The sequence below is a fragment of the Sarcophilus harrisii genome, chromosome 2 (genome assembly GCF_902635505.1).
Source record: "Sarcophilus harrisii chromosome 2, mSarHar1.11, whole genome shotgun sequence".
Lineage (NCBI taxonomy): Eukaryota > Metazoa > Chordata > Mammalia > Dasyuromorphia > Dasyuridae > Sarcophilus > Sarcophilus harrisii.
The window spans coordinates 330,297,743-330,324,222 of NC_045427.1; the positions used below are offsets into that span (position 1 = coordinate 330,297,743).

At 34.2% G+C, this 26,480-nt stretch overlaps 2 protein-coding genes across 4 annotated transcripts in view; one reads left to right on the forward strand and one right to left on the reverse strand.

The window, feature by feature from the left end:
* The window catches only part of STYX (serine/threonine/tyrosine interacting protein), a 49,720-nt gene extending 44,868 nt beyond the window's left edge, over positions 1 to 4,852 (forward strand). Inside the window, exon 11 of the mRNA XM_031952839.1 lies at positions 725 to 4,852. Coding sequence (XP_031808699.1) covers positions 725 to 798 — 74 coding nt within the window. The 3' untranslated portion in view covers positions 799 to 4,852. The remainder of the gene's footprint in view (positions 1 to 724) is intronic.
* On the reverse strand, positions 3,782 to 24,988 carry GNPNAT1 (glucosamine-phosphate N-acetyltransferase 1). Of its 3 annotated transcripts, XM_012549539.3 has the most exons (7): positions 24,891 to 24,974; positions 24,337 to 24,379; positions 11,358 to 11,525; positions 9,874 to 9,936; positions 9,305 to 9,432; positions 8,082 to 8,143; positions 3,782 to 5,858 (listed from the first exon to the last, which is right to left on the reverse strand). In XM_012549539.3, the coding sequence occupies exons 3-7, from the start codon at positions 11,509 to 11,511 to the stop codon at positions 5,711 to 5,713; spliced, it is 555 nt and encodes a 184-aa protein (XP_012404993.1). In that variant the 5' UTR covers positions 11,512 to 11,525; positions 24,337 to 24,379; positions 24,891 to 24,974; the 3' UTR covers positions 3,782 to 5,710. The 3 variants fall into 3 exon arrangements, with proteins under 3 accessions (XP_012404993.1, XP_012404987.1, XP_003756495.1); XM_012549533.3 differs by lacking the exon at positions 24,337 to 24,379 and having other exon boundaries at positions 24,891 to 24,988; XM_003756447.4 differs by lacking the exon at positions 24,337 to 24,379 and having other exon boundaries at positions 24,794 to 24,910.
* Positions 24,989 to 26,480: the final 1,492 nt, after the last annotated feature.

Below are 26,480 nucleotides of genomic sequence, written 5' to 3' on the forward strand. Positions count from 1 at the left end.
TCAGAGAATACAAAATCATTTTCATGTTTTCTTCCCTTGAACTAACATAGGATGTTCATCAGTATCTACTCTATTATTACACAATCCTTAAGAAGTATTCTCTGGAACTACTGCAAGATCAGTATAATGGAGGAGAAATTACTGATGAAGCTGCCTCTCCTGACTTGTTTTAATTAGTTCTTTAGGTCCCTGCAATTTTCCCTTTATTGAAATAAATTTCTCTTGAATTTTGTTAGTGAGCATTCTTCCTTTTTTTAGTGAGTTGAATGGCTCATATCTGAATGGATGTTTTTTAAAAGATGCCCGTCTCCCAGAAAATTTCTTAAACAAGTAGATTCCTCATCTGGAAGTAGCAACTATGAAACTATTTCTCATGCTCCTTTAAGTATTAGAGATTACAGCATCTAATATACTGTACACACTATACATTATCATAGTAATGATAAAATGATGTTTCTAAAAAAACACAAAATCTTAAATTGAATGTTATTTTCCCTCAAAGCCCCCAAATTCTGGAAGACTTTCCATATTTCTTCCTACTAGAAAGGTCTGACTTAAATCAGTTTGTTAGAGATGCTTTAAGAATATTTTAAAAAGACAATCTTCAAAATAGACTTCTCAATAATTTAAAATAGTTGTTAAAAAATGATCTGCTATGCAAGTTTTCAATCTCTTGGTGAATTATTTTATAAGTCCAGTTTATGTTGTATATTCTAACTTTCAGGTAGCCTGAAACGTACACATGAAGAAGAGGAGGAGTTTGGAAATATGCAAGTTGCAGCTGCACAGAATGGATGATGGTACCTCAAACCAATGACATAGTGTTTGAATTCCTGTATGTGAAGGGGAAAATACATTAATAATGTAAAATGAGAAAAACACAAGTAGCTTCTTTTCAATTACATGTTGCTTCCAAATGTCTTTATCTACAACTTGCTAAATAAGCAACATTTTAAGAAAATGATGGACTTCTTGAGTAGATGGCACTGATTGTTTAATTTTTTTTTTTTTTACAAGATTTTTGGACTTGCTTAAGTATTATTGCAATAATGCACTTTTCATACTTGAAAATTTCTTTATTTGTATGATATAAAGTTATTACTTTAAAAACATGCAAGTTGGGGAGGCTTGTTTATAAAAATTATTTGTAATTTATAACAATTTACTAAAGAAAAGTTTGTCAAAATTCATTTTGTGTTTTGTTTATACATTTTTTTAAAATAATTTTACAATTCAGTTTTATGGTAGAACTCCTTACAGAAATATTAATGCAAGAATCTGCCACATTTTCAGTTTATGTATTTTGTTCACCCTTTCATGTTTGGAAACTGTCCTTGAACTAATACTGATATGCTTCAAAATCACATACTTCATCTTGGTTCAGCTTCCTGTATTGGTTAACGTTGCTTGGCCTGTATAAAATTTTTAACAAAAGAGGAAAAAATACTTCCTTTTGTCAAATACAATGCATTGGTATTTCTAGGGGGGAAAAATAACACATTATAAGTTTCAAATGAATTTTAGAATTTCCTTGGTCTGTATCTGTGTTCTTTAGGAAAATCTCTAGTCTTTTTCCTTTGTCCAGAACTACTACAGGTTCTAAGATGTGTACACTGTCATGCTATCTATTTTTTAGAAGTTCTAAAAAGTAGAAATATGCCTTTTATTTCTAAAATTAGCTTTATTGTGGCCTACAAATTGGATAGAAGTTAAGAATAGTGAAAATGTTTACCAAAAAAATTTATTATTTTTACATACCTTAAACTGGAACTATAAAAAGTCTAAGCAAATTGTTTAAAATGGACCACATTCTTCCCAGCCGATTTTGTGTTGTCTTTATGAGTATGAGATTCTCAAAATGATGCTTCTCTTTTGTAGGTCTTTGGAATGGTATCTGGAACAATTACTTTAAGTATTTTAAGGAAGCACATTTTATGGGTCTTTAGTTTTAATATTTTTATTTACAAATATAAAAGGCATTATAAGAAAGCATTTGCTTTTTTCTAAAATGTTGAAACAGAAATGATTTTTTTTTCACCTTTTTATTTTTGTTGGATATCAAAAACAAAACTTAACCCATACATCACTTTTCTCAGTGCTTTGAGTGCTTAATGGATTTTCCCTGGTAGAAACAAAAGACACTATGTAATACAGTTTATTACATCTGTTATTTTGAACTTTTGTGTTTCTATTTCCTCCTTTTGCCCATTTTCTCCCTAATCCCCTCAAATAATGCCAGTAAAAACAACACTATTAAATTATACATTTTGCAAGAATTGTTTGCTTTAATATTTCAGGTTATCTAAGATAGTATTTTATGTTGTCCCACTTAGTTGAGACAACTCTCAGCTTTTCTGTGAATGAAAGAGTAAATTAGTAGTTTGTGAGTGTCATGTGAGTTATATATGTTAGGTATTTAAAAGATTATATAACTCTTACAAAAAGTCCAGGGTAATCTATAGTTCTAGTTCTGTTCCATTTTGAAGTTTTACACTGCAGATTTTCTTTGGAGACTTAACCAAAATCCAATTGGTGGTGTCAGGTAACAGCTTTTGCTTTAAATGAGTCATAATCAATGTCATCTAGTCATTAATATTATTTATTTTTTCAATACTTGATACTGCAACTTCTATTCTATAACCCATTTTGTATTTAAAAGTAATTTTTAAAAAATACTTTGTGTAGACTGAGGAGTTTGGACTTATCTCTCAAAAATTTATCTTTTATTCTGTTTAAAATGCACCCATTAATTTGTTTAGGTATTTTTGTTTCCTTACTGTTTTATTATATGCTATCAGTGAAGTGGTTCTGTAGCAGTTAAATAGTGTCTCACAGACTCTCATTGTCTTGAGAATGAAATTAATGCCTACAGACAAAAAACTTCATTCTGTTACTTGATTGTCTAAATCACAGCTTCCTATTGAATGTTTTAATTTTGTTTCCCTGATGGGATATTTTCCATTCATTTTTCCAACTTTAGGAAAGCTTCAGTTTTTGATAGATTATAAATATCAGTGAGAACAAAATAAAAATTGTCATCTAAATACATGAAAGGAACTAAACCATGACCTATGGTACTGAAAACTTTTTTAAAAGAATAATCTATTATAATTTTTATGAATACATATGGCCTTTTCAGCCAATGTGACTTAATGCCTAAATTAGGACAAATAAAATCATATAATAGTCACATAACCATATACACAGGGAAGCAGAAAAATCTACTTTACTCTTCTTTATTGTAGAAATAACATTTTACCAGTGATTATGTATCAAATGTTGGAGTCGAAATTTTTTCTTGCTTTCTAATATGAGGCCATTTTTTTCCATGATACTTTTTTCAGACTAGAAATGAGACTTTTCTGTTTGCTGGTTATACTATAGTGATGAATTTAACAGTAAGATATCTAGTATCTCATCATTAATTAACTTCTTCAGTAGAATATTAGGTCTTATCCTTCAGGAGAACCAAAAGGCATCATTTGAAAATGTTAGGTATTTCCTTCCTTTTTCTCCTTAAAAGTTTCTTTTTAACTTCACAACATTTTTTTCATAACTTTAAAACATTTTTATTCATAGTGATTCAATTTAGTTAAATCTGAAACAACTAAAATTTTGGGTTGAAAAGAAAATGTGGTGACCAATCTAAGTTACTATATATTAATATATCCAATTTCATATTAGTGTTCATCTAGATCATTGCTTTCAAAAATGGATAGTAATTGAAACTCCTAAAAGGAAAATTATTTCAGTACAAAAAGAGGATTTTTCTAGGACCCTGGAATTCTCATGGTTTTTGAACGCTGGAGTTCTTTTTCTTCATGACAGTTAAAAATCTGTGCAGCAAGTTCAAAAGAACAGCCTGTCTTTGTAATTTGCTTCATATTTGCTCTTAACATGTATCTTGGACAAAGTGCTGAGTATAGGAATGCTACAATGTAAGAGGCTGCTAGTCCTGCACAAAATACACTTCTTTTGTGTGAAACTATTTAATTCCATATAAATTAAAAAATGGCAACTTGTGCCATTGTATCTGAAAAAATTATTAGCTACCTTTATACCATGATTGTTTTTTTTATATTTTCTGTTGATACTGTAGTTCCAACAGTTCAGACTTTCAATTTTCCTAAGAATGTGGTTCAGACTGGTTTAATATTCCAGTTATGTAAAAATGTGAATGAGTTTTTAAATGTTTTTGTTTCAGTTCAGTTTTAAATGTAATATACATTCTAATGACCACTTTGATGTTTGTTTGTTTTTTATTAAGCAAATGGTTATGGAGAGTGGAATTACGTCATAGAAACCTAGTCAAAAAAAGATCACAGGGACTATCTAGTCCCAAGAACACCTAAACAAGAATGCACTTCAGACATTCTATTTTCCTTTTGATGACTGTAAAATGGGAATTGGTCCCCCTGCAGCTTCTATTACACTTTGTAGAAGTGTAGCCTTCTTGAAACTGAGTAATCTGATCCTTCTTCTATGTCACATAACCCTTCAAAAACTAGCGAATACTGTCTAAATAAATACTAGCTTAAATATCCTCCTAGATCTATAACTTAGAATTTAGATTCTCTTGGATCATTGCCAAGGATCTTATTGGATCATAGGTCTAGTGATATGAATCATTTAGATTAAAGAGAAGCAAAACAAATACAATAGCATATGAAGAATAAAGATGATCTTTAATTAATTTACAAATAGCTAATATCTAAATAACACTGGCCATTACCTGAGGACCTAGAAGTTCAAGAAATATTAGAAGGAAACACATGAAAAATTTTACAGTTCTATCAGAATACACTATCCATGTGAATAGTAATTTTAGTGTTTTGATACTAAAAAAAAAAAATCAGAAAATAGCATCTAAAAGTGCCTGTTATTTCTGAAAAAATTCCCATCAAATTTTATGAATGAAACAAAAGCAATGTGATTTTCCCATAAAATGTTCATCAAAAAAGATAGCTGAATTTTGATGTTTGGTATCATTGGAAAGCTATGAGATGTTTTCCAGGATCAAGGGAAACAAAGTACTACTATAGCAGATAAACATAGATGCAGATGCCTCAATTCTGTGGAAATCAAATTGTACTGACATGGTAGGATAAAATTAACTACATTGTATTTCACAGCTAACTTCTTACTTTCAATCTCATCATTTCCCATCTCCCCAATTGTTCAATAGGTTTAAATAAAATTAAAGTACTTTAGTGGAATGTTTTATCTGATATTTACCAAGCTCCCCAAGTTCTGTGTTCAAGAAGTCAGCCTTCAATTAAACCCATATCAGTATAAGCTTTTGTTAATAACCAAGGATACTAATTATCTAAAAACTTTTGTACACTACAGGATATTTTCTTATACAATTGGTATTTTTTGAATAAGAAGTAAGATAGTAAATATACTTCGACTACAAAGAAATAAAACCCAACTTTAGAAAAATACAGGAAAATTTTCAATTTAAAAATATATTCTTTGGTTAAAAGTCATCTCCTTCATAATTCATTTATGGTCGAATATCACAGCATGCTCTACCAATTCAATTTAATCTTCTGGTAAATAATATGCCAAACTTGTAGAATAAAACTTTTGTCCAGTATTTTATGGGGGGAAGAGAGGTTTTGTAGCAATAAAATACTTTGATTTTTCTATAATAATCTAATTGCAAAAAATTTCCTTGCTTTCATTCTAAAAATGATTCTTGCTATCACTACTTTAGAAACCTGTGGTACATGTAGTTTTCTTCAGATACAGTATATCCAAACTTTTTATAAAAACCAACATTTTGTGGAAGACATTCAAGGGTAATTTTGTAACAGTTCAGTTTTTTACTTAACAGAGTAAGAGTTGACAATAACCTGAAAAAAAAGAATAAAGTATAAGAACAGGTAATTTTGAACATCTTTTTGAAAGACAAATGAATTCTTGATGGTAGCTCTTTTAAGCATGCAGTTTTTAAATGAGTTAAATTCTTTGCTTTCATAGGAGTTTTCCCAAAATTAAAATACAAAATGTAATTAAAGTTCATATATGAAATAATTAAATCTCTATTTTTACAATGGCAAGATTTTTAGGTATCATTTCTATTGCATATGCAAAAAAATACAAGACTGTTTTTGGAAAAGATAGTATTTTTTTTTAATTGCTGCAAATATTTTAAATTTGCCCAAAAACAAACCAAAAATTTTAGAAGTGTTAAGAACTTCATTCTAGAAAGAGGCGCATATATAGATATATATATATTCATGTTCCTAGTTCTACTGAAACAATTCTGTAGACAAAGTTATTTTAAGTAAAATTAAGCAAAGTAAATTTAAAAATAAATTACTTTTGTAGTTTAACCAAGCATATATATACTCAGGTCTCTTATGTTTTAGTCAAATTAACATGAACCAGACACTAAAATATTTATCCTTGAACTATTAAAACTAGTTTAAAAACTGATTTTAAAAAACAACAACAACAACCTATAATTATAATCTGAGGCAAGTAAAATTCTAGGTAGCTTTAAAAAAAAAACAAAAATAGGTAAAACAGAAGTTTGGACTTGAGTAACTCCTCACTTCCCGTACTCAAGGTTTTAAGATGGTGGTATGTGTCAGGCCTAGAGTCGGGAAATCTTCTCTCTGAGGCTAGATTTTAACTTTAGGAAGGCTAGTTTCATGACCCTGGGCAAGTCACTGTTTGCCTCAGTTTTCTCATCTAGAAGAGGAAATGACAAACCACTTCAGTATCTCTGCCAAGAAAACCACAAATGAAGTCATAAAGACTGACTAAATAACAAACTAAACAAATGTTTATTTCAATGTATTTAAATATACTTTTGTTAGTAGTGTTTCTAACCATCCCAGAATTAAAGTACTCCTGATATGATAGGTCCAATGTTTTTGTATTCATGTTGTGTATACCTCTTAAAAATTTAAGTTAGGGTATTTCTCTTTAATCTTCCTTTAAAAATCTGCTATAAAAGATGCATAGCCCTATATTGGAGAATTAATACAATTTTAAAAGTCATCAATTAAAAAAAACTTTTAAATCTGTTATTAAACAAATTGCTCAACAAGTTTCTTTTATGTCTCCATTTTCTTCAGGCAACAATTTCTCTGCCTCGTTTCTCTTGATAGTGTCTTATCCATGTAAGGTTCTATCCCTCTTAATTTACTTAAATATGATATGATCATAATGGGTTATTAAGAATATTTGTGATTAAGTTGTTCAAATCTAAAGTTAATAACATAGGAAACAATTATGTGAGAAGTCTCACATACTTAAATCACAGATTTTGATCTTTTTAAAAATTAAGACAGTATATCACAGATTTAAAGCCGAAAGGAATCTTAAAAGCTTTCTAGTTCAATTTCATCATTGTACAGAATTGGGACTCAGAGAATATTCCTGAACTGGCAAAGTCATATAAGTAGCCAAAAACAGAGGCAGGATTTGAACCCAAACCCTTTCCCACTGTACCTTAGTGACACATGACTGGTAGCATGATGAATCCCAGGCCATTCCAGGATTCCAATAACATGGAGTGACATTACGACGTTTTCCAAGTACTAGCTAAAAATTGTCGCTTGCTACTCCTATCTTAGAAGTTGCTACCAAAAAGTATGGCTAATTTTACCTTATACTAAAATTCTAAAGCTAGCTTAATAAATATTCTCTTATTTTAAATAATAAATCATTTATAATAAATCAGTTTATAAAATCATTTATAATAAATCAGTTATATAACTGATAACTTCTGTAAGAATTTTCAAATTTAGGTCTTTTTTTTGGTTGAGTCACTTTTCAATGGTATCCAACTCTTCATGACCCCATTTTGAGTTTTCTTAGTAGGATAATGGAATGGTACGCCATTTTTTCCCCACATCATTTTACAGATAAGGCTTGCTCAAGATCACACAGTTACTAAACTGAAGCCATATTTGAACTCAGGGCTTCTTGACTCAGGGTGGGTACTTTATCAACTGCCACCTAGGTCTCCCTGTAACTCAATCTTAAGAAGAATTTAACTCATCAGATATGAACAACACCTAATCTAACCAAAGTAGATACTGTTTTTGTAGCAAAATACTTACAGTTTTCCCAGTTGCTTCCCTCTGCATTCATCACTTACAACAACATCTTCTACTCTTCCTCTCTGAAAAAATATTTTAAAGGAACATTTTGTTTGATAAATTATTACTAACACACCATTTTGGTAAGTAGTGAGATGAAAAGAAATGTATATTATTTATAAGCTTGTATGGCATCACTACCAGAATACAGTTTTATATTCTTCTATCTCTATGACATTCCTGAGGGGCAGTATAGTGTTTTGGGAAGAAGACTGGATTTGGAATCAGAGAACCTGTGTTCAAATCCCAACTGTGCTACTTATGACATGTGTGACCTCAGGCAAATTGCTTAACCTTTCTAGACCTAAATGATTTTTTAATAAGCATAGAAAGAGACATTGGCTAGCACCAATTCATCTTTTTAAAAAGCAATTAATTTAGTCATAATTTTACTTTATTAAAAACTCTTCCCTATTGGTTCTCACACAGAACCCAGCAGCCACATGTTGTCAGCTTAAGTGTGCCATCTTGTTCCCATTTCTGCTCCTGAATTCAGGTGCAATTTACTTAATTAAGCTCAGGAACTCTCTTCGAACCATTAATCCAATACTTTAAAAGTCAAGGTTTTTTAGAAGAGGTTTTTTATTGTTACCTTTAAAGATAGCAACAAGTATAGCAACAGTTCCTTACTGAGTATCATAATGCTTGCTTAATGCATATGATTTGATTTTTTTCTTTTCCCAATTATGCATTTTTTAGTCCAATTAAGACTTAACTGATTTTGCTCCATGCTTGCTGTTCTTTGTATTCTTCAGCATACACCAAGACCAACTTTAATTGTTGTTAAATATATTGAGGGACTAAAAATTTTTCCAGAGGAACAGATTTATAATTTTACAACAAAAGTCATTAAAAAAAGATACATTTCATGGAATTATTAATAATTGTTATAGCACTTAAAATTGACAAAGCACTTTTAATACAAAAACCCTTAATACAAAAATCTAAATAACTAAAAGTATTACTCCTATTTAAAGCTAAAGGAAGCTAGCTCAAGTAGGTTAAGTGAATTGCTTGGAATCACAAGACTAACAACTGCCACAATCAAGATATGAAACCAGGTCTCATCAAGTTCACTGCTCTTCTATAGTTGTTTTAAACACTAATATTGTTTAAATTCATCTGTCCTATTTTGCCAAAAAAATATCAATCTATTCTCACAGGATGGAATAAGAGAAGCATACCTTTGCACATGAATGGATAAATTTATGTTCTATTATCAGAGTAGCTGTAGCAACAATCTGCCCTATATTGACATCTTCCACAACTGTAACATAATAATCCCCTGATTTCCTCATATGCTCAAAGGATCCTGTAGGAAAAGCAAAAAACATCCTTATATGGTAGGTGTATAATTTTTATAGGTCATAGAACAACTAATTCTGCCTACTAATTTTAGGCTATTTTGCCATCTAGATTCAAATCTGAATTAATGGAGAAAAAAATCATTATGAAAAATAAAGATATTGAGATAGTACAGATACTGTAGTCTCAAATGGAGATAATTTCCCAAACCCAGGTAAGAATTGCATCAATCCAAGAGACAAAAGGATAAAGATATATCAATTATCTGTTATATTTCAACCTTAGACTAAAGCAAGCCACATACAATAAATACTTAACCAATTTTTCTATTTATATCTTCCCAATTTTGCCAAATGCTGACACACAGTGGGACAGAACCAAAGACCACACAAAGACAACATATCTTCTCTTTATTCCTTTTCAAATAACAAGACAGATGTATACTCACTCATAAATTGCTCAGGGCTGACCACTCCAGTTTCTGTCAGCTGACCAAGTACCTTAAAAAATCCTGATTCAGAAAATCAAATATCATATAGAAATAACATTAATTTTTTTAAGCAAAGGTACATTTTGGAATATTTGCATTTTGAAAAAAACTAAAACCTATGTCTATGTTTTTACATATAATCACTACTCACCAACTCCTCCCCCCTAAAAAAACCCTCCATAAATGCCTTTAAATGTCATCTAGCTCCCAACTGGCAATATTTATTTTTTTAAATAACAGCTATACTTTAAATGAATTGCATTCATAATCACAATACATGATTATTTTAGTTATTCCAGAATTTATGGCAATATATCCAAAACTAAAAGACTTCTTTAAAAACATTGCTTTTTCTCAATGGACAAAAATCTCTTAAAATCTTGTAGTCACAGTAATAGATTTCATCAAAAAATCATATTCTTCAGTTTAAGCTGGAACTTTAAGGCTCATGACAACCATTTTGCTCAACTTAGATATTTCAGTTTGCTCAATTTGATAAATGAAAATAATTTGTACTTTCATTTTATAATAAGATTTTTCCACAATGTGGATTATCTGAAAAAATATTCCTGGAGAAAAAACTGAAAGACGATTTCTTATAGTCTAAAAAGAGATCTCTGTTTCTTTTTAAAACAAAACAAAGAAATAAGCTATTTCAAGACAAGACAGTAGCAAAAAGTAAAGTAGTATTTCTCCTGGCAGAAAGGAAATTTGTGGAAAATGAATAGATGCCCATCAATTGGGGAATGGCTGAACAAGTTGTGGCATATGAAGGTAATGGAGTATTATTATTCTATAAAAAATGATGACCAAGCTAATTTTAGAAAGGTCTAGAAAGATTTACATAAACTGATGCTGAGTGAAACAAGCAGAACCAGAAATGCATTGTACATAATAACAGCAAGAATGTGCAATGATCAACTGTGAAAGACTTGGTTCTTCTCAGTGGTTCAGTGATCCAAAGCAATCCCAATAGACTTTGGAATGGAAAATGCCATCTGTATCCTGAAAAAGCACTGAAGAGACTGAATGTAAATTAACACATGCTATGTTCACTTGTGTTTTTTTTTCCTATTTTTTTTGTCTCCCATGAGTTTTCCCTTTTACTCTGATTTTTCTCCCCCAACATGATCCACAAAGCAATGTATGTTAAAATAAACAAATAAATAAATGAAAAGGAAATTTGGAGGACAGCGGGTGAGGAGAAAGGGTGGATTCTCTACCATTTCTCCTAAATTATTTTCATTATGCATCTAATTTATTTAATGCTGAACATGGTTTTTCAACATGCATATTTAAATGCAGTTGCAAAAATACATCAAAAATAAACTAATCTAAATTTAATTACTTTAAATCTTATCATCTTTATCAATGCTAATTGGCTTTCGTTAGCACAGATGAGTAATCAATTCATGATTAACAAATGGGAAAATAATCGCTACCTCTGTTTAGATCTGCAGTACAAAGAGGCCTCAAAACCAAACCATCTCCTGGGTGTGTTGGGGAAATGGCTGGAGAAAATGTTGCAGTATTCTGGCTCCAGTCCACCTCTTTCAATAGACTTGGGTCAAACATAGGTGTTTCATCAGGTTTCATGATTGCAATGAAGGCTGAAATTGAAATAATTTATATAAAGAGCTTTTATTTCAGAAAAAAATTTAAGTTTTTAAAAGGTATGAAGGTAGTTAAGTAATTTTGGTTTCTCAATTCTACATGCCACCATATATACCCATAAAACCTTTGAAATAATACATCACATTTATATTATTAACTTAATATAATAATATATTATTATATTACAATAATATAATAATACATATTAATAATATATTATAATTAATAATATAATAGTATTATAATATAATAATATATTAATAATATAATAATAGTTATTAACTTAACTTGTATTTTATACAAATTATTTCATCTGATTCCCACAACAAACCTGTAACATATTACAACAAACCTGTAGATATCTCAATTATATAATTAACAAAGAAAGGTGAAGTAACTTGCTCAGGGTTTTACAGTTAATATCTGAAGAGGGATAAGAGTCTAGGTTTTCCTGACTCCAAGTCCAATAGTATCAACTATACCATAATGATTTTGTTATTAGTTTTATATAGAAGAAATGTGTTGAGGTTACAAATATCTAAAGACAAGATCTACTCACAAGTTGGTTTATAACATTTCAAAGTCTCTTTCATATTCAGATATTATCAATGTATCGAGAAAAAAAACAAACCCCTAGCCCCAACCTCTGCCCAATCCCACTATCAGTACTATACCAGCACTACTTTCTGCCCTCTCAATCTTCAATGAATCAATTCAATTCTACATTTTTCTCTTCTCTTGAATCAAGAGACTCATTTCCCTGTTCTTTCACACCAATCATGCCTTTCCAAACTCCAATCTTGGGTTATACCGTCTTTCTCCTTTGCTTTTCCTCACAAACTTATAAACAGAAATGGAAGAAATAGTGAAATAGTGACCAGGAATACTATAAATTTATGGTAATCTCAAATGGGCTGCCACTACAAAAACAATTCTATCACATTCCTTAATTGATTTCTATCCCACAACAGCTGTTTTCAACCTTTTTCTTCTATTTTCAATCCTTTTATCCTACTCTCTACCAATATTCCTCTCTTCTGAGGATCTTCATATCTTAACAAAAAAGAAAATTGAGGCCACTTGCTAAGACCTTTCCTTTTCTTTCAGTTCCTCTGAAATGTCCCACTAGTTCCTTTCCTTTGTTCTAGTCTTTGATGTCAGTCTTAAGGTAAGCCCCTCCACATCTTCCCTCAATCCCCTTCCAACACATTATTAGTATCCATTGATTATCAAAATTTAATCTCTCTCTTTTCCAGCTAGCTACAAATACGGTGAAGTTTTCCCACATCCTTGGTAAATCTTGCTAAATACCATGACTCTTACCAGTTATTGTCCTATATCTTGCCTTCTTTTCTTGGCTAAACTTGGAAATCTGTTTACGATATAAGTGCTTACTACTTATTCTTCTGACATTTCCCTTTGAAGCCTGCTTCTTGGGTCTTCTTTCTGTTTGAATATCCCTTAAGTCTCCTTTATTGCAACTTCATCCATGTTGAGATTAGCTACCAAACTTATCAATCAAATCAATATTTAATAAACACCTATTGTACGACAGGCAGTATGCTAACCCTTGGTGACAAAAAGAAGTAAAAGACAATCTCTTGTGATTTCATTGGTATAGAGAGTTCCTAGTCCCTCTACCAAAATAGATCAACAACTGTTCTCCATTATGGACCCTGAAGTGTTGACTACATTTGGTCACCAGTCAGAATGTGTGAGAAGTGAGACTTGAACCCGGGTCTTCCTAGCACTTGCAGGCCAGCTTTATGTACTGTACTACTTCTCTCTTGGGAAATAACCTATGAAAACTTACACATTTGAAATTTTAATGTAAGTTAAAATTGTTTAACTGATGTATCAAAAATAATAATTTTTTAAATTTCTGAAAACATACCTGTGAAAAAGTTTTCCTTCTAGACCTGAATTTAACTTTCTTTTGTACAACTTTTACCTCGTACGTTCATTTTAGTGTATTTCAGTATTGGCATTTTGACATTTGGTGAAGGCAGAAGTTTAGCTCCATTTTGGGATTACTCTGACAATTAAGTATAAGAAAATGTTCTTGTGATTGATAATTGTCAGGGTCTCCTAATATTTATCAATACTTTTATAAATCTATGGCAAATGTTAAATTATTTTGGAAATTGTGCTGTTTTTTGTAAATATGTCACATTTTGAATTGTCAATAAATTAGTTTGGATTAAAAAAAAAAAAAAAAGACAATCCCTGCCCTCAAGGAATTTATAATCTAATATGGAAAACCACATGTAAACAAATACATATAGATAAGCTACAGACAGAAAAAAGAGTAGTGAGAAGGTGAACAATAGCATCAAAAACTACAGAGTTCAAAAAAAAATTAAGGATTAAACAATCATTAAATTTGGCTATTAAGAAATTACTGATTCTTTTTGAGAGAGCAGTTTCACTGAAATATGATGAGTTCAGTTGAATGAGGAGATGAGAAGGCCAACTGTAGACATTTAATAAAGTGGGGGAAGAGGAAGTAAACTCATCTCGAGCCTAGCTGCAAAAGGCAGAAAAGGCAGAGGACAAACAGCAGGAATAGAAGCTGGGGGGGGAGTTGGGGGGGGGGAGGACTTCGATGATGGGGCAGATGAGGAGCATGTTTATCATCATTAAGAAAGCAGCTAGTAAAACAGGAGAGATTTAAGACACAAAAGAAGTGATGGTGACATTCTAGTGAAAGAGAAAGGATGGAATGAGATCACTTGTGTGGGCAGAGAGGTTTGCCTTGGCAAGGAGTAGATCCACCTCTACTGATAGACAAGTAAAGGCATTTGAGTAATATAAGATGAGAGGAGAAAGAGAGAGCTCTCAGATGAATTGCCTCAATTTTTTGAGTAAAGTATGAAGCAAAGTCCTTAGCTATGAGCCAGAGGCATAGAAGTTATGCAGCATTTGAAAAGAGATGAAGAAATTTGGAAAAGCCACCTCACCTAAGCCCTTACTGCTCCTAGACTAGCCTATTACATCTCCTTCACTATTCCAGTCTTCACAAAGGCTTTTCCAAACATTTGCAAATTTTTTCAAACCTCCCGGGCATGGTTCCCATTCCCTTCTCCCACTCAACTGAGAATTTTGCTTGATATTTCAAAAAAATATATATTAAAAACAATTCACTATAAATACCCATCTTCTGCCACTTACATGTTTTGTAACATGATCCCATTCCATATTATCTCCTCCCATCATCTTTATCACATCAGTTTCTTCCAGTCTACTGGCTCTTTTCCTACTGCCTACAAAAAAATGTCCATTTTTCCTCCATTCTCAAAAAACCCCTCTGCTACCATACTGTAAATCTTCTTCTGCCCTTAATGGCAAAACTCCCTTTAAAAAAAAGCCATCTATAGATGCCTCCACTTTGTCACTCTTTTCTTACTATAGCTTTACCATAGCTTCTGATTAAATCATTCAACACCTCTCTAAAGTTACCAATGAACTTTTAATTGCCGACCTCATTTCAATTCTTATGTGTTCAACTTCTCTGCAGTATGACACTGACAATTACTCTCCTATTTTGGATCACTACTGTCTCCCAATTCTCCTATCTGATATAGATTTGCCTATAGATATCCCACATGGTTCTCCCTTCTTCCCGATATATACTATCTTACTTGGTGATCTCAACTCCATAGAACCACTTACAATCATGATTTCAAATCTACCTATTCTACCCTCCAATCTTGCATCTCTAACTATCTTTCAGACACCTCAAATTGGATGTCCTAACTGGACTACTAGATTAACAGCTTGAATTCCAATTGTACAAAACAATTTATCTTTCTCCCAAAACTCTGTCCCCCTACTACAATCCCTATTACTTTACAGGACAACATCATCCTCCCAGTCCCTCAGGCTTACAACTTAGTTTTCCTTATCTCATCATTTCTTATATTCAATCTATTTATTACTAAAGCCTGTCAATTTTACAACATCTCTCAAAAACTCCTCTGACACTGACATTCCTACAGTGTAGGCCCCCATCATCTCACACCTTGGTTTATTAAAAGTCTGTTTGTGGGTCTGTTTTCCCAAATCTCCCCCCACACCAATCCATTCTCTATTCAACCAATGAAGTGATTATCCTAAACCATAGGTTTTTAAGCACATTCTCCCCCTCTCTCCCTTCACCCCCCCCCCCACACTTACCACTCAAACTCCAGTGGCCCTTTATCACCTCCAGTTTTGTTAGCATATAACTGTGGGCAATAAATAAATCCTAAATACTTTTTATTTCTAATTTTGTTTCGCCTTGCTACTTGGTATCCTATGTGATTTTGTTTTCTTTTTTGCTTTTTTGGGTTTTTTTGGGGGGGAAGTTGTTTTCTCTTTAATCAGATTAATTAAATTGATAAAACTTTAGCTAATCTTTTCAAAGAATCAGTTTCTAAAAAAAATCAACCTTATGATTTTTTATTTCTAGTTTATATATTTCTTTTCTAATTTTAATGTCTTTTGCATTTATTTCATTGTTATTTGTTGGTTTTCTAGTTTTTTATAATTGTCCATTAATTCTCTCTTTTTCTGTTATGTTACTATTTATTGGCTGCATCACAGGATATTGTGATATTTTCATTCATCAGATTTTTCTTTCACATAATTATTATTTCTATTATTAAAAATTCCATTGTTAAGGCAACATCTTTTTAATCCCAGAACTATTTTTATTGTATTACTGTTTATAAACGATGTATTTACTATTACTGCTTTTAAATATTTTTTGGCAATATCTGTGTGTGGTAATAGTGAATTTTTTTTTTTAAGTTTCATGTATACTTTAGAAATATGTTCTTTTGAAGACCCATTTAGAAGGTTTGTTTTCTGAGGTTCCTTTTAGAATAATATTTCCTTGTTTATGTCTGTTTTTGTCAGACAGTGTGACTGTAATTTTTGTTTATAGTAAATTTTTTCCACCACCTATTTTACTCTACAATCTCAGGTGTTGATGAGCTGAAAGTTAGCTACAACTTCCTCCCACTTCTTAAGTTCTATAAATTGGTAATTCTTGCTCCCATTCCCATCCCATTCCCATCTCCATCCCATTCCCATCCCACTCCTATCCCACTCCTGCTTTTTCTTGCCAGATTTGAACTCAGGTCCTCCTGACTTCAGGGCTGGTGCTCTATCTATTGCGCCACCTAGCTGCCCCCCATCAATCCATTCATATTTAAAGTTAGGAGAATAAAGGGTTTTCTTTGTTTTGTTTTGTTTTTTTCATTTTGTTTTAAATAGTATAGTTTCTATAAACAGCACTATCTCTTCGGTTACATTAGGTTAAAAAAATTTTTAAGTAGCTCTATCTGCTTTGGCTTTTTTTCCTTCACTCTGAATTCCCTCCTTGTTTTTTTTCTTTAAAGATTTTGCTTATTCTTTTTTCTTTTCTGCTTTTATCTAATTGCCCTTTTTTTCTTTTCAGTCAAGTGGAATCCTCCCTTTCCCTTAAACTTATCATGTTCATTAGTATTTTTAAAGAAATTTTTTGCTCTTCTTTCTAGATAGGCTTTATCTTCCTCTTATTTGGTCTCTCAAGCCCCATTTGATCATTGTTTGAATTCTGATTGACTCAGATTGAATGGAAATAGTAATCATTTCTGCTTGCCAGAAACCTTGAGGGTCTTCTCCCAGATTGATCACTGATTGATTGACTGGACAAGATTTAAGTTCTTTGCCTTAACCAACTGAATGGGTGAGGTCACAGTCAAACTGAGACCTGTTGAAAATCTTAGGTTAAAAAGGCCAGTCTCCCACTGCATCTAGGGCCATCTCCAGTTGCCCTGATCTATCTGGCCACTGGACCCAGATGGCTCTGGAGCAGAAAGTCAAGCAGGTGACCTTGGACAGCCCTCCCTCACTTAAATTCAATTCATTTGCATGTCATGGCATCACTTCTTTGATGTCATAGTCCTCTTCAAGAAGAAGAAAAAACTTCATTCTCTCATTCCACTGTCCCTCTTCACCTTTCCCTGCCCTTATTTATTTATTTTTTGCTCTCCCATCTTGGAGATTTGGCCTCCCGTAAACATCTCTCAAAGATGAAAAAAACGGATTAGAATCACAAATATGTTTGTTGCTTATACATGATTTCATACAAGGCTTACCAAAAAATACAACAACCCAGATATGATATAAAGAGTTAAATAGGGAAACTTCTTCAAAACTAACAGGACAACAGGGTCCTTCACCTTACTGCATGGTGATTCATTTTCTTTTGTTTTGCACTTAGTCATAAAAATGTTAACTCATTTAATAAAGTTAGAAGTCTTCTTTTTTTTTTTAAATGTCTTCCCCATTGGTTTATCTATTTATGCTTAAAGGTTTTTAATTTTCTTTTTTGTGTGATGGATCTTTGGTAATTTCAGCCTCCCCCCCACCTCCTTTATTTTCCTGTCACTCACTTGCTGACTTTTTCTCCTTTTACAGTGGTCTCAGGCAGCCTTGTCCCACACTGAGAAATTCATGGTTCACCAACATAAGTCTCGGCCCCAGTAGATTGAGAGGAGAGAACTAGATGCTGGTACAGACTCAGGTTTAGTGTAGTGCCACACAGTATCCCTACAAAAATGGATTCCCATTCCATTTCTCTATTTCTTCTTTCCTTTACCCAACATTGCCAAATACGCTACTGCTTCTGCACCCTGAGCAAGTTTCTGATGTTTGGAGTTTGGGTTTCTGCAAATTTCGAAGCTACATAAGGATGGGGCAGGGTATAAAGTTGATCTCTATTATAAAGTCCAAACACAAATCCTACCCTATTGCTGCTTGTCTGCTCTTAGTCTAGGCAATAGCAGCCTCAGCACATTTTTGCAGTTTAGAATTTGAATTTCCTCTGCAGTAGAAAGTAAGAAGAGTAAAATGCTTAAGATACAGAGTTGCTTTCTTTTGCAAGCCTGTTTGTTGGGGTGGCTAATATATCATTGCTAAGAGTACAGTGGGTATTTGGGAAAGAAATGTTGAATGAGCATGAGTCATGGGTTAAATTTTGCCCTTTGTTCGTAGTGTCCCACAACATTAAGACCATGGAATTGCTATATTTTTGGCACATTATTTGCATTTTAGAAAGGTCATAGAGATCAGAAAAAAGATTTAATTCTTCATTTTGGGGAAATGGACCTCTAATGAAATGGAGGATTTCCACATAGTTTGATTTAGAAAACAAACAAACAAAAAAAGCTCAGAACCAAGGAGATAATACAAGAGGCAAGAGAAACATGGTTTATTAACTGGGAAAAGGGCTATGTGAGGACAAATAATTTACATGAGAGAAGAAACAAGTATCCTTTCCAAGATTAAATGGTTTTAAGGTTCATATAGAAAGGTAAATAAATAAGACAGGATTTGTCCTTGAGAACACAAGTCTTAAAAAAAACAAGTGAGAAAGAATACAAGACTATACTGGGGAGAGGAGAAAGTTGCATAAGAGAAAAATATACAACGAGTATCCCATAAACTTCACTTTCATCTAAAATGGGCATTAGAAGGTAGAACATAAACACACTGAAAACATGGTGTAGAAATACAGGGAAATTGAGGCTTGAGAGAAAAGGGCATAAGAGGGAGAGCAGAATAAGTGATGAAATAGTCACAAGCAAAAGTCCAACATAAGATGGAATAAAGACTTGTGATTAGGGTCAAGGAAAGGTTGAAGAAAAGTTCAATAGAGCAGAAATATGTCATTATTTATAGATCACAAAGTATTAGGCAAACTCAACTTATACTACCTTCTTCATAAAAATGGTAGAAGACAAAAAGGAAAAACACAAAAAGGCTGGATAACAGAGCATATTAATGACAAAAATAATAAAAACTACATGATTGAATCAATAGATCCAAAAAATATTTGACAAAAGCCAACACCATTAAAGGCCCAACAGGCAAAGTTTCATTCACAATAATACTATATAAAATACTTTGGAATCTATCAATCCATACAAAGGAACAATATGAATTTAACTAAAAAAAATTTTATAAAATACAGACCTAAAAAATTTTGAGAAATATTAATTGCTCATGCATTGGCCAAGCCAATGTGATAAAAGTAACACTACCTAATATATGTTTATGCAATGCTACACCAAACTACCAAAGATTTTATAAAGTTAGACAACTAGAGTAACAAAACATTAAGAATCTCATGGAGAGGCAGGTAGGGGGCACAATGGATAGAGCACCAGCCCTTAAGTCAGGAGGAGCCAAGTTCAAATCTAGTCTCAGACACTTTAACATTTCCTAGCTGTGTGACCCTGGGCAAGTCACTTAATCCCAATTGCCTCAGCAAAAAAAAAAAAAAAAAAAAAAAAAAAAAAGAATCTTAAGGAAAATCCTGAAAAGTGGGACAAAAGAGTCTAGCAGTACTAAATTTCAAATGTAAAAGTAAAAAAAAAAAAAAGAGTAACCTAGTCTCTGAGTATCCCAAAGGATCCATTTACTAGAGTAAGAACTTACTATTTGACAGAAAGGACTGGGAAAACTCAAAAGCAGTCTGACAGAAATTAGGTAAAGATCAATAAACAACTCATACCTTAAGTCAAATGAATAGATGATTTATAAAGGGCAATATCAGAAACTAATTAGAAGAGCAAAAAAGAAATTACTTTTCATATCTGTGGACAAGAACCAAACACGGGATAAAGAGGATCACAAAATAAAATTGATACATTTTGTTTATATAACATTAAAAAGCTTTTGCAGAAACAAAATCAATGCAGTTAAAATTAGAAGGGAATCAGGTAACAGGATGGGAGAGAGGTGGTAAGGGAGATCTTTACAGGAAATTTCTTTGATAAAGAGCCTCACAATCAAGATCTATAAAGAATTGATTCAAATATATAAGAATGAGAACCATTACCCCAAAAGATTAAGACCCACAATATAAGAACAAGTAGATATTTTAAAAATATATATACATATTCATTTTCTAAGCCTGTTTTACCTCTTCCTCCTCCCCTTTCCCTTCCCCACTGAAAAATTTAAAAAAACCAAATCTAATAAATATGTATAATACAATAAAACAATTTTCCAGATTGATTATGAAAACCTATGTCATATTCTACATTTTAAGCCTATCATCTCTATGAGAGGGAATAGGGATCACGTTTCATCTTCAGCTAAATTTAATAGTAGACAGTGTTGGATCTGGAGTAAGTAAGTACTGAGTTCAATCCTACCTTAGACATTAACTATGTGACCCTGAACAAGTCATTTAACATTGTCTACTTGTTTCCTCATCTGCAAAATGAATAGTACCTACCTCACAAGAATTCTTGTGAAGCCAAAACAATATCTGTAAAATACCTTAGAAAAATTTAAATCATGATATAAATGCCAGTTATTATTGTTATTTTATTTACTCCTTTATATTTGTAGTTTTATTATAGCATTGGTCAGAGTTCTAAAATCTTTTCATAATTTTTTTTCCCATAATATTGTATAAATTGTTCTAATTCTGTTCATTTTGCTTTCTATCAGTTCATAGGAATCTTCCCAGTTTTCTCTGAAACTCTGTTTCATCATTCCTTATGGCACAATTCCATTATATTCACATTCTATGATTTGTTTAATCATTTCCTAGTAATGGCTACTCCCTTATTTCTCAGCTTGGGGTTACTATAAAAAGTTGCCCTTCCAACATTTATGATTGTCCTTTCTTCTTTGCCAGTCTGATGACTATGAAGTAGAAATTTCAGAATTTCTTTAATTAGTATTTCTCTATTAGTGATTTACAGGATTGTTTCATATAATTGTTGACAGCTGGGATTTCTTTCTTTGAAAACTGCCCAAGGCCAGCTCCAAAATGATGAGGGATCAGGGAGGGAAGGCCACCAGGCTGCCTAAGGAAAGGAGAACGGGTGCAGGCCAGAAAAGAAGAGCAGTTTTACAATGGAAAAAGAAAAGGAAAGATAAAGGAGGGAGTCAAATTACTTAAAGTTCATACTAACGCACTCTTGGTGGAGCTGTGAATTGGTCCTGTCATTCTGGAAAGCAATTCCTTATTGTTTCTATGTCCAAGTAGTAAAACGTATATGAGCCAACTATACTTCTACTAGTCTAGACTGCAATCAATGAAAAAGGAAAAAAACTTAAATGTAAAAAAACATTTGTAGCAGCTATTTCAGAGTATCCTAAGATTATAAACTAAAAAGTATCCTATCAGAAAATGGCTAAACAGATTGTGATACATGAATATAATAAATTGTCATAAGAAATGTTGAAATAGAAAGTCTCAAAGGCAACTGGAATGATCACTATGAACTGATGCAGAATAAACAAGAACAATTTATATATTCTATGAAAAAAACAACACGCAAAGTCTTAAGAATCTCATCAATGCAATGATAAGTCCAAAAAGATTAAAAAGGAAATATACAAGAGAGGTAATGAACTTAAAATGCAGAAATAGATAAATTGGAATTCCAGACAATCTAGACAAACACATTTGTCAGACTAAGCAGACATGTATAAAGAGCTTTATTTTTCAGAGGTTTTGTGCCTTTGTTTTTTAAGGGGTTAATGGAAGGCACAGATTAATAACAACAAAAGCTACCTATGCTATCATCTGCCACGTTCATTGCAATATAATGGTAGAGTGGTACTGCTAAGGCACTGAACCATATTGTAAAAGAGTAATGGTGAAGATACATATTATATCACTTTGCTAAAACTTTTAATGTAATGCCTTGTTTGGGTAGAATTAATTAGTATTCACATTCCTTTTATTGTAAATGAATCTGGGAGTTATTTATTGAAAAATTAATGCATTAAGTACACAAGATTTGAAGACAGGATTTGTAGTTTTTATTCATTATATTGTTAAGACACCTTTCCTGTGCAACAAAATATTAAAAAAAAAAAAAAAAAAAAGATAAATTGACCATTTATCTTTTGGGGAATGGTTCTTAATTTTATAAATTTGATACATAAAAATACAGATAAGGCAAAAATCTTTATTTATTTAAACAATATAAATCCATTCAACCAGAGATTTGTTTAAAATTTTTTTGGTTTTGTTTTTAAATCATCTGGACTACTGAGAGATTAAGTCACTTGCCCAGAAATCACACAATCAGGATGATGTGTTAGGGAGGAACTTGAACTTTAACTTTTGTTAAAAGTGCATAGGAGTATTGAGGTTTTGTGGTAGAAGAAACCAATTCATCACACCTCAGAAGATTCCGAAGACTTCACTATTTTCCAGCATAATACCATACTGAATTCTCATATGAATTTTCAATTACCTTAATAAAGATTTTCCTGAGAAAGTTGTTCAAAATTAAACGTTGTAACATTTAAAGCAGGAGTCCTCAAACTACAGCCCTTGGGCCAGATGTGGCAGCTGAGGACAATTATCCCCCTCACCCAGGGCTATGAAGTTTCTTTATTTAAAGGCCCACAAAACAAAGTTTTTGTTTTTACTATAGCCCAGCCCTCCAACAGTCTGAGGGACAGTGAACTGGCCCCCTATTTAAAAAGTTTGAGGACCCCTGATTTAAAGCAATAAATTTCATACATATGGAAAACAGACTTTATAGGAAATATCTTTATCCTCCTAATAAGGCCAGATTAATGAGATGTGATATAATGAAAGTGTACTAGATTTAGAGTCAAAGAACTTGAAAATTCAAATTTCAGATCTTATTTTTCTGGCTTTATGGGCAAACTACTTTTCTGGGCCTCAATTTTTTTCATCAGTAAAAGGGGAGGGACTAGATTAGATGGTTTCTAAAGTCCCTTCCAGCTCTAAAGCTACTTAAATATTAGAGAGGCTTAGTGAAGGCTAACAGTAAAATGGTATCTTGCAGATCTTCTAGTCCAAATCTACTCTAGACAGACCTAGAAACAGTCCAAGATCACACAGCAAATAAAATCTGACTTAAAAGCCCAGTGTTCTTTCCAATAACCCCAGAGGAAAAGTCACTGGCGCTAAAACTAACTCAAACCCATACCTACCTTATGATACACTCCTATCTACTTATATAATTCATGCCAGATTCAGTCTCACATTTATGGGCCAGTGGGTCTTGCCATATTACCCAATTACTATATATTTTACAAAATAATAATCACTGTGTTTGCCACAACTTTAAATATTGGATTTTTATCTTGATTTTTACTGCAACGCATTAGTCAAATAACTTGTCCAGTGAGTGTCACACAGCTAGCTGGTGGCAGAGCTAGAATTAGAAATCCCATGTCATTTATCCAACAAATACAAGCAAGAATTTAGACTATTTAAAGGACTTTCAATTTCCCAAATGTGAGAAGGTCAAGCCCAGCAATTCCACACTCTTCCAAGTTAACTCTACATTACAAAAACCTAGAAGAAAAAAATCTCTAATAATTAGACAAGAGGTAGTTTTTCTTCTAAGATATATTTTCTGCTTCAAATAACACCTTACCAGAAAAGATCTGCCTATGTTAATCTTTAAAGATTTTCAGATCAATTCTTAGTTTAGGTAGATGTTACTAAGTGTAGAAAGAAAAAGAGTCAAGATTTCCATCTGTGAAATTGGAGCAAACTTTCTGGTTGATTTCCTTAATAAAATATAGGGATTGAATTGAAATATTAAATAACGGGTGAAGATATTCCTTTATATAAGATACCCATTCCAATATACACAATTTGCTTTTTTAAAATATCTCAGAAAACGCTGCTCCTTCCAAAAAAGAAGATTTTTAAGGGGAAAAAAAGGCACTGGTTGATGGGTTTCCAGGATTGTTCCCAGGGCAGTTTCAATAGCCAATGAAAAAGAACAAAGAGTGCTCTCCCTCACACTTCCCCCTCACCAGCACTCCGGCCAGGTGCAAAGCGGTCCAGACTCGACCCCACCTGAAACATAAAGCGGGCGTAGCTCAGGGTTAATACCTGACTAGTGGCCGTCTAAGCCGTCCCACAGAAAAGTAAACTCTAACTCTCCCTCTGCCAAGGGTTAAGGGGAAAGGAGTACAGAGATCCGCCTTTCGGAGCACAGAGTATCCCCCACGAGTAACGAGCAGCGAAGTCAGGCAACCACGGCCCGGGCCCTTCCTCTGCTCCCCCAGCTCCGACGGGACTCTCTGCAAGGTCCCCTCGAATGGGAACCGGGTAGTTTATCGTTAACGTTCGGGAGCCTCTGAGGGAGGAGTAGCCTCGGCTGCGCTTCCACAGCCAGGTCCGCGCCCGGCCCCTGGGGGCTGAGAGCCCGGAGCCTCGGCGATGAGTAACAAGGGGCCGCGCAGTCTCCAGCCTCCTTCCCACACCTACCCTTGCCCAGCGAGCAGCGAACCAGCCCCGACCCCAATCGGCCGTGCCCCTTCCAGCATAACCACGCTCCGCGCCCCGGCTCCGCTCCGCGGCTCACCCGATCGCCAGGCGCCGAATCCGCATCCGGCTTCCGCCTCAGCGCCGGCCGCCCCTCCTAGCTCCTCCGCCGCGCCCCGGAGACGCCGTCGCGGCCCAGACGTGGCAGCGGTAGTGCTCCCGCCCCCTGACGCAAGGGCCGAGGGAGGGGAGCGTCCGGGCAGCGGCGGACCCGGCCCGAGGGAGCGGGGGAGGGGTCGGGGGAGGGGCGTCGGGCAGGGCCAGGGCCAGCCAGGAAAGGAGCCGGCAAAGAAAGGTCCGGGGCGGGGTGGGGGGCGCAGCTCCCGGGAATGAGGGACTAGCGCAACGCCACGTCCTCCCGCCCAGGCTGGGACTGCGTCAGGCCGCGGGCCTCGGATCTAGCCTCGTCACCTTCGGGGAGCGACCGCATGCTTTCTGTCATCTCCCAGAAATTCAGCGTGCCCTGCACAACAGCCCCGGAGTCAGGCAGCAGGGGCGTTTTCGTAGTGATGCGAGAAATGACTCCGAAGCCACAAATAACAGGCTCCTTGTGCCTGCCCGCCGCGGGGTTCGCTTCCCAGGATTTAGAGATGTCAGGAAAAGCCTCGGTACATCTCGGTTTCTTCCTTCCATTCTCTTTAGCTCTATGGACTCAGGCTACAAATGGTGCAGAAGAGCGCTGGATTTGGGAGATTTCCAGCTCTGCAACTTAGCGTACTACTTGTCCAATTGAACAAATTTCACCTAATTTCTCTCGCCCTCAGTTGCGGCTCAAAGGATTGTGAGAAACGTAAAATAAGTGTACTCAAGGCACAGTGTTCGCGCAGTAAGGACAGGGGAAGGATTAGGAGAAATGGGTCATGGGGAAGAAAAGAAATACTCACTGCTCCCTGCCACCATCATGGAGGGAAATACTTTTTTAAAAGAAGAGTCATCATCCCCAAGAATTGACAGCTATCATATAGGGAGCAGGCAAGCCAGTCTAGCTGAAACAGCAAGCTGCTGCCACCACCTTCTTTCCAGACACTAAATCCAAAAGCCCTAGCAACAGCAGTAGCCCAAGAACACCAGTAGCCATGACAGAGTGGAAAAGTCACGGTGCAGAAGGGTCTCCTATTCCTTACCGTTACCAACACCAGTTACAGATCAACCGCAGGGAAGAGCAGGGAAACTAGAGTTCTGGGAATGGCAACACTTCCCAGATCTCCAGTCCTACTTCCAATACAATTCCCATAATAATCTGGGAAATGTGACATATAAAAGGTTTGAAAGATAGAGCATCTGGGTAATTATTTCATTAATCATGTCAGCAGATAATAAAAGGAGTCAGTGGCACTGGAATACCAAAGATCCCATGGAACCCACTCAACACTTTTATGCCTTTGGAAGATGGGTATTCCTGAAGGTGGCAGTCAACTCTAATTAGTTAACAATTGTGGTGTTCTCTTCTTTTTTATAATAAGATCGTTCTCTCTGGGAGCAGGTTTCTTGGGGAGGTTTCTGGAGGCAGCCTTAGTTTCAGTTCAAAGTAATAATCACTTCAAATGCAGCCAGGAGTTAAAATCCAGTCCTTTATTGTGTCCTTCAAAGTCTTGAGTTTCAGCCCCTAGCTCCCTCAGAATGTCTCCAG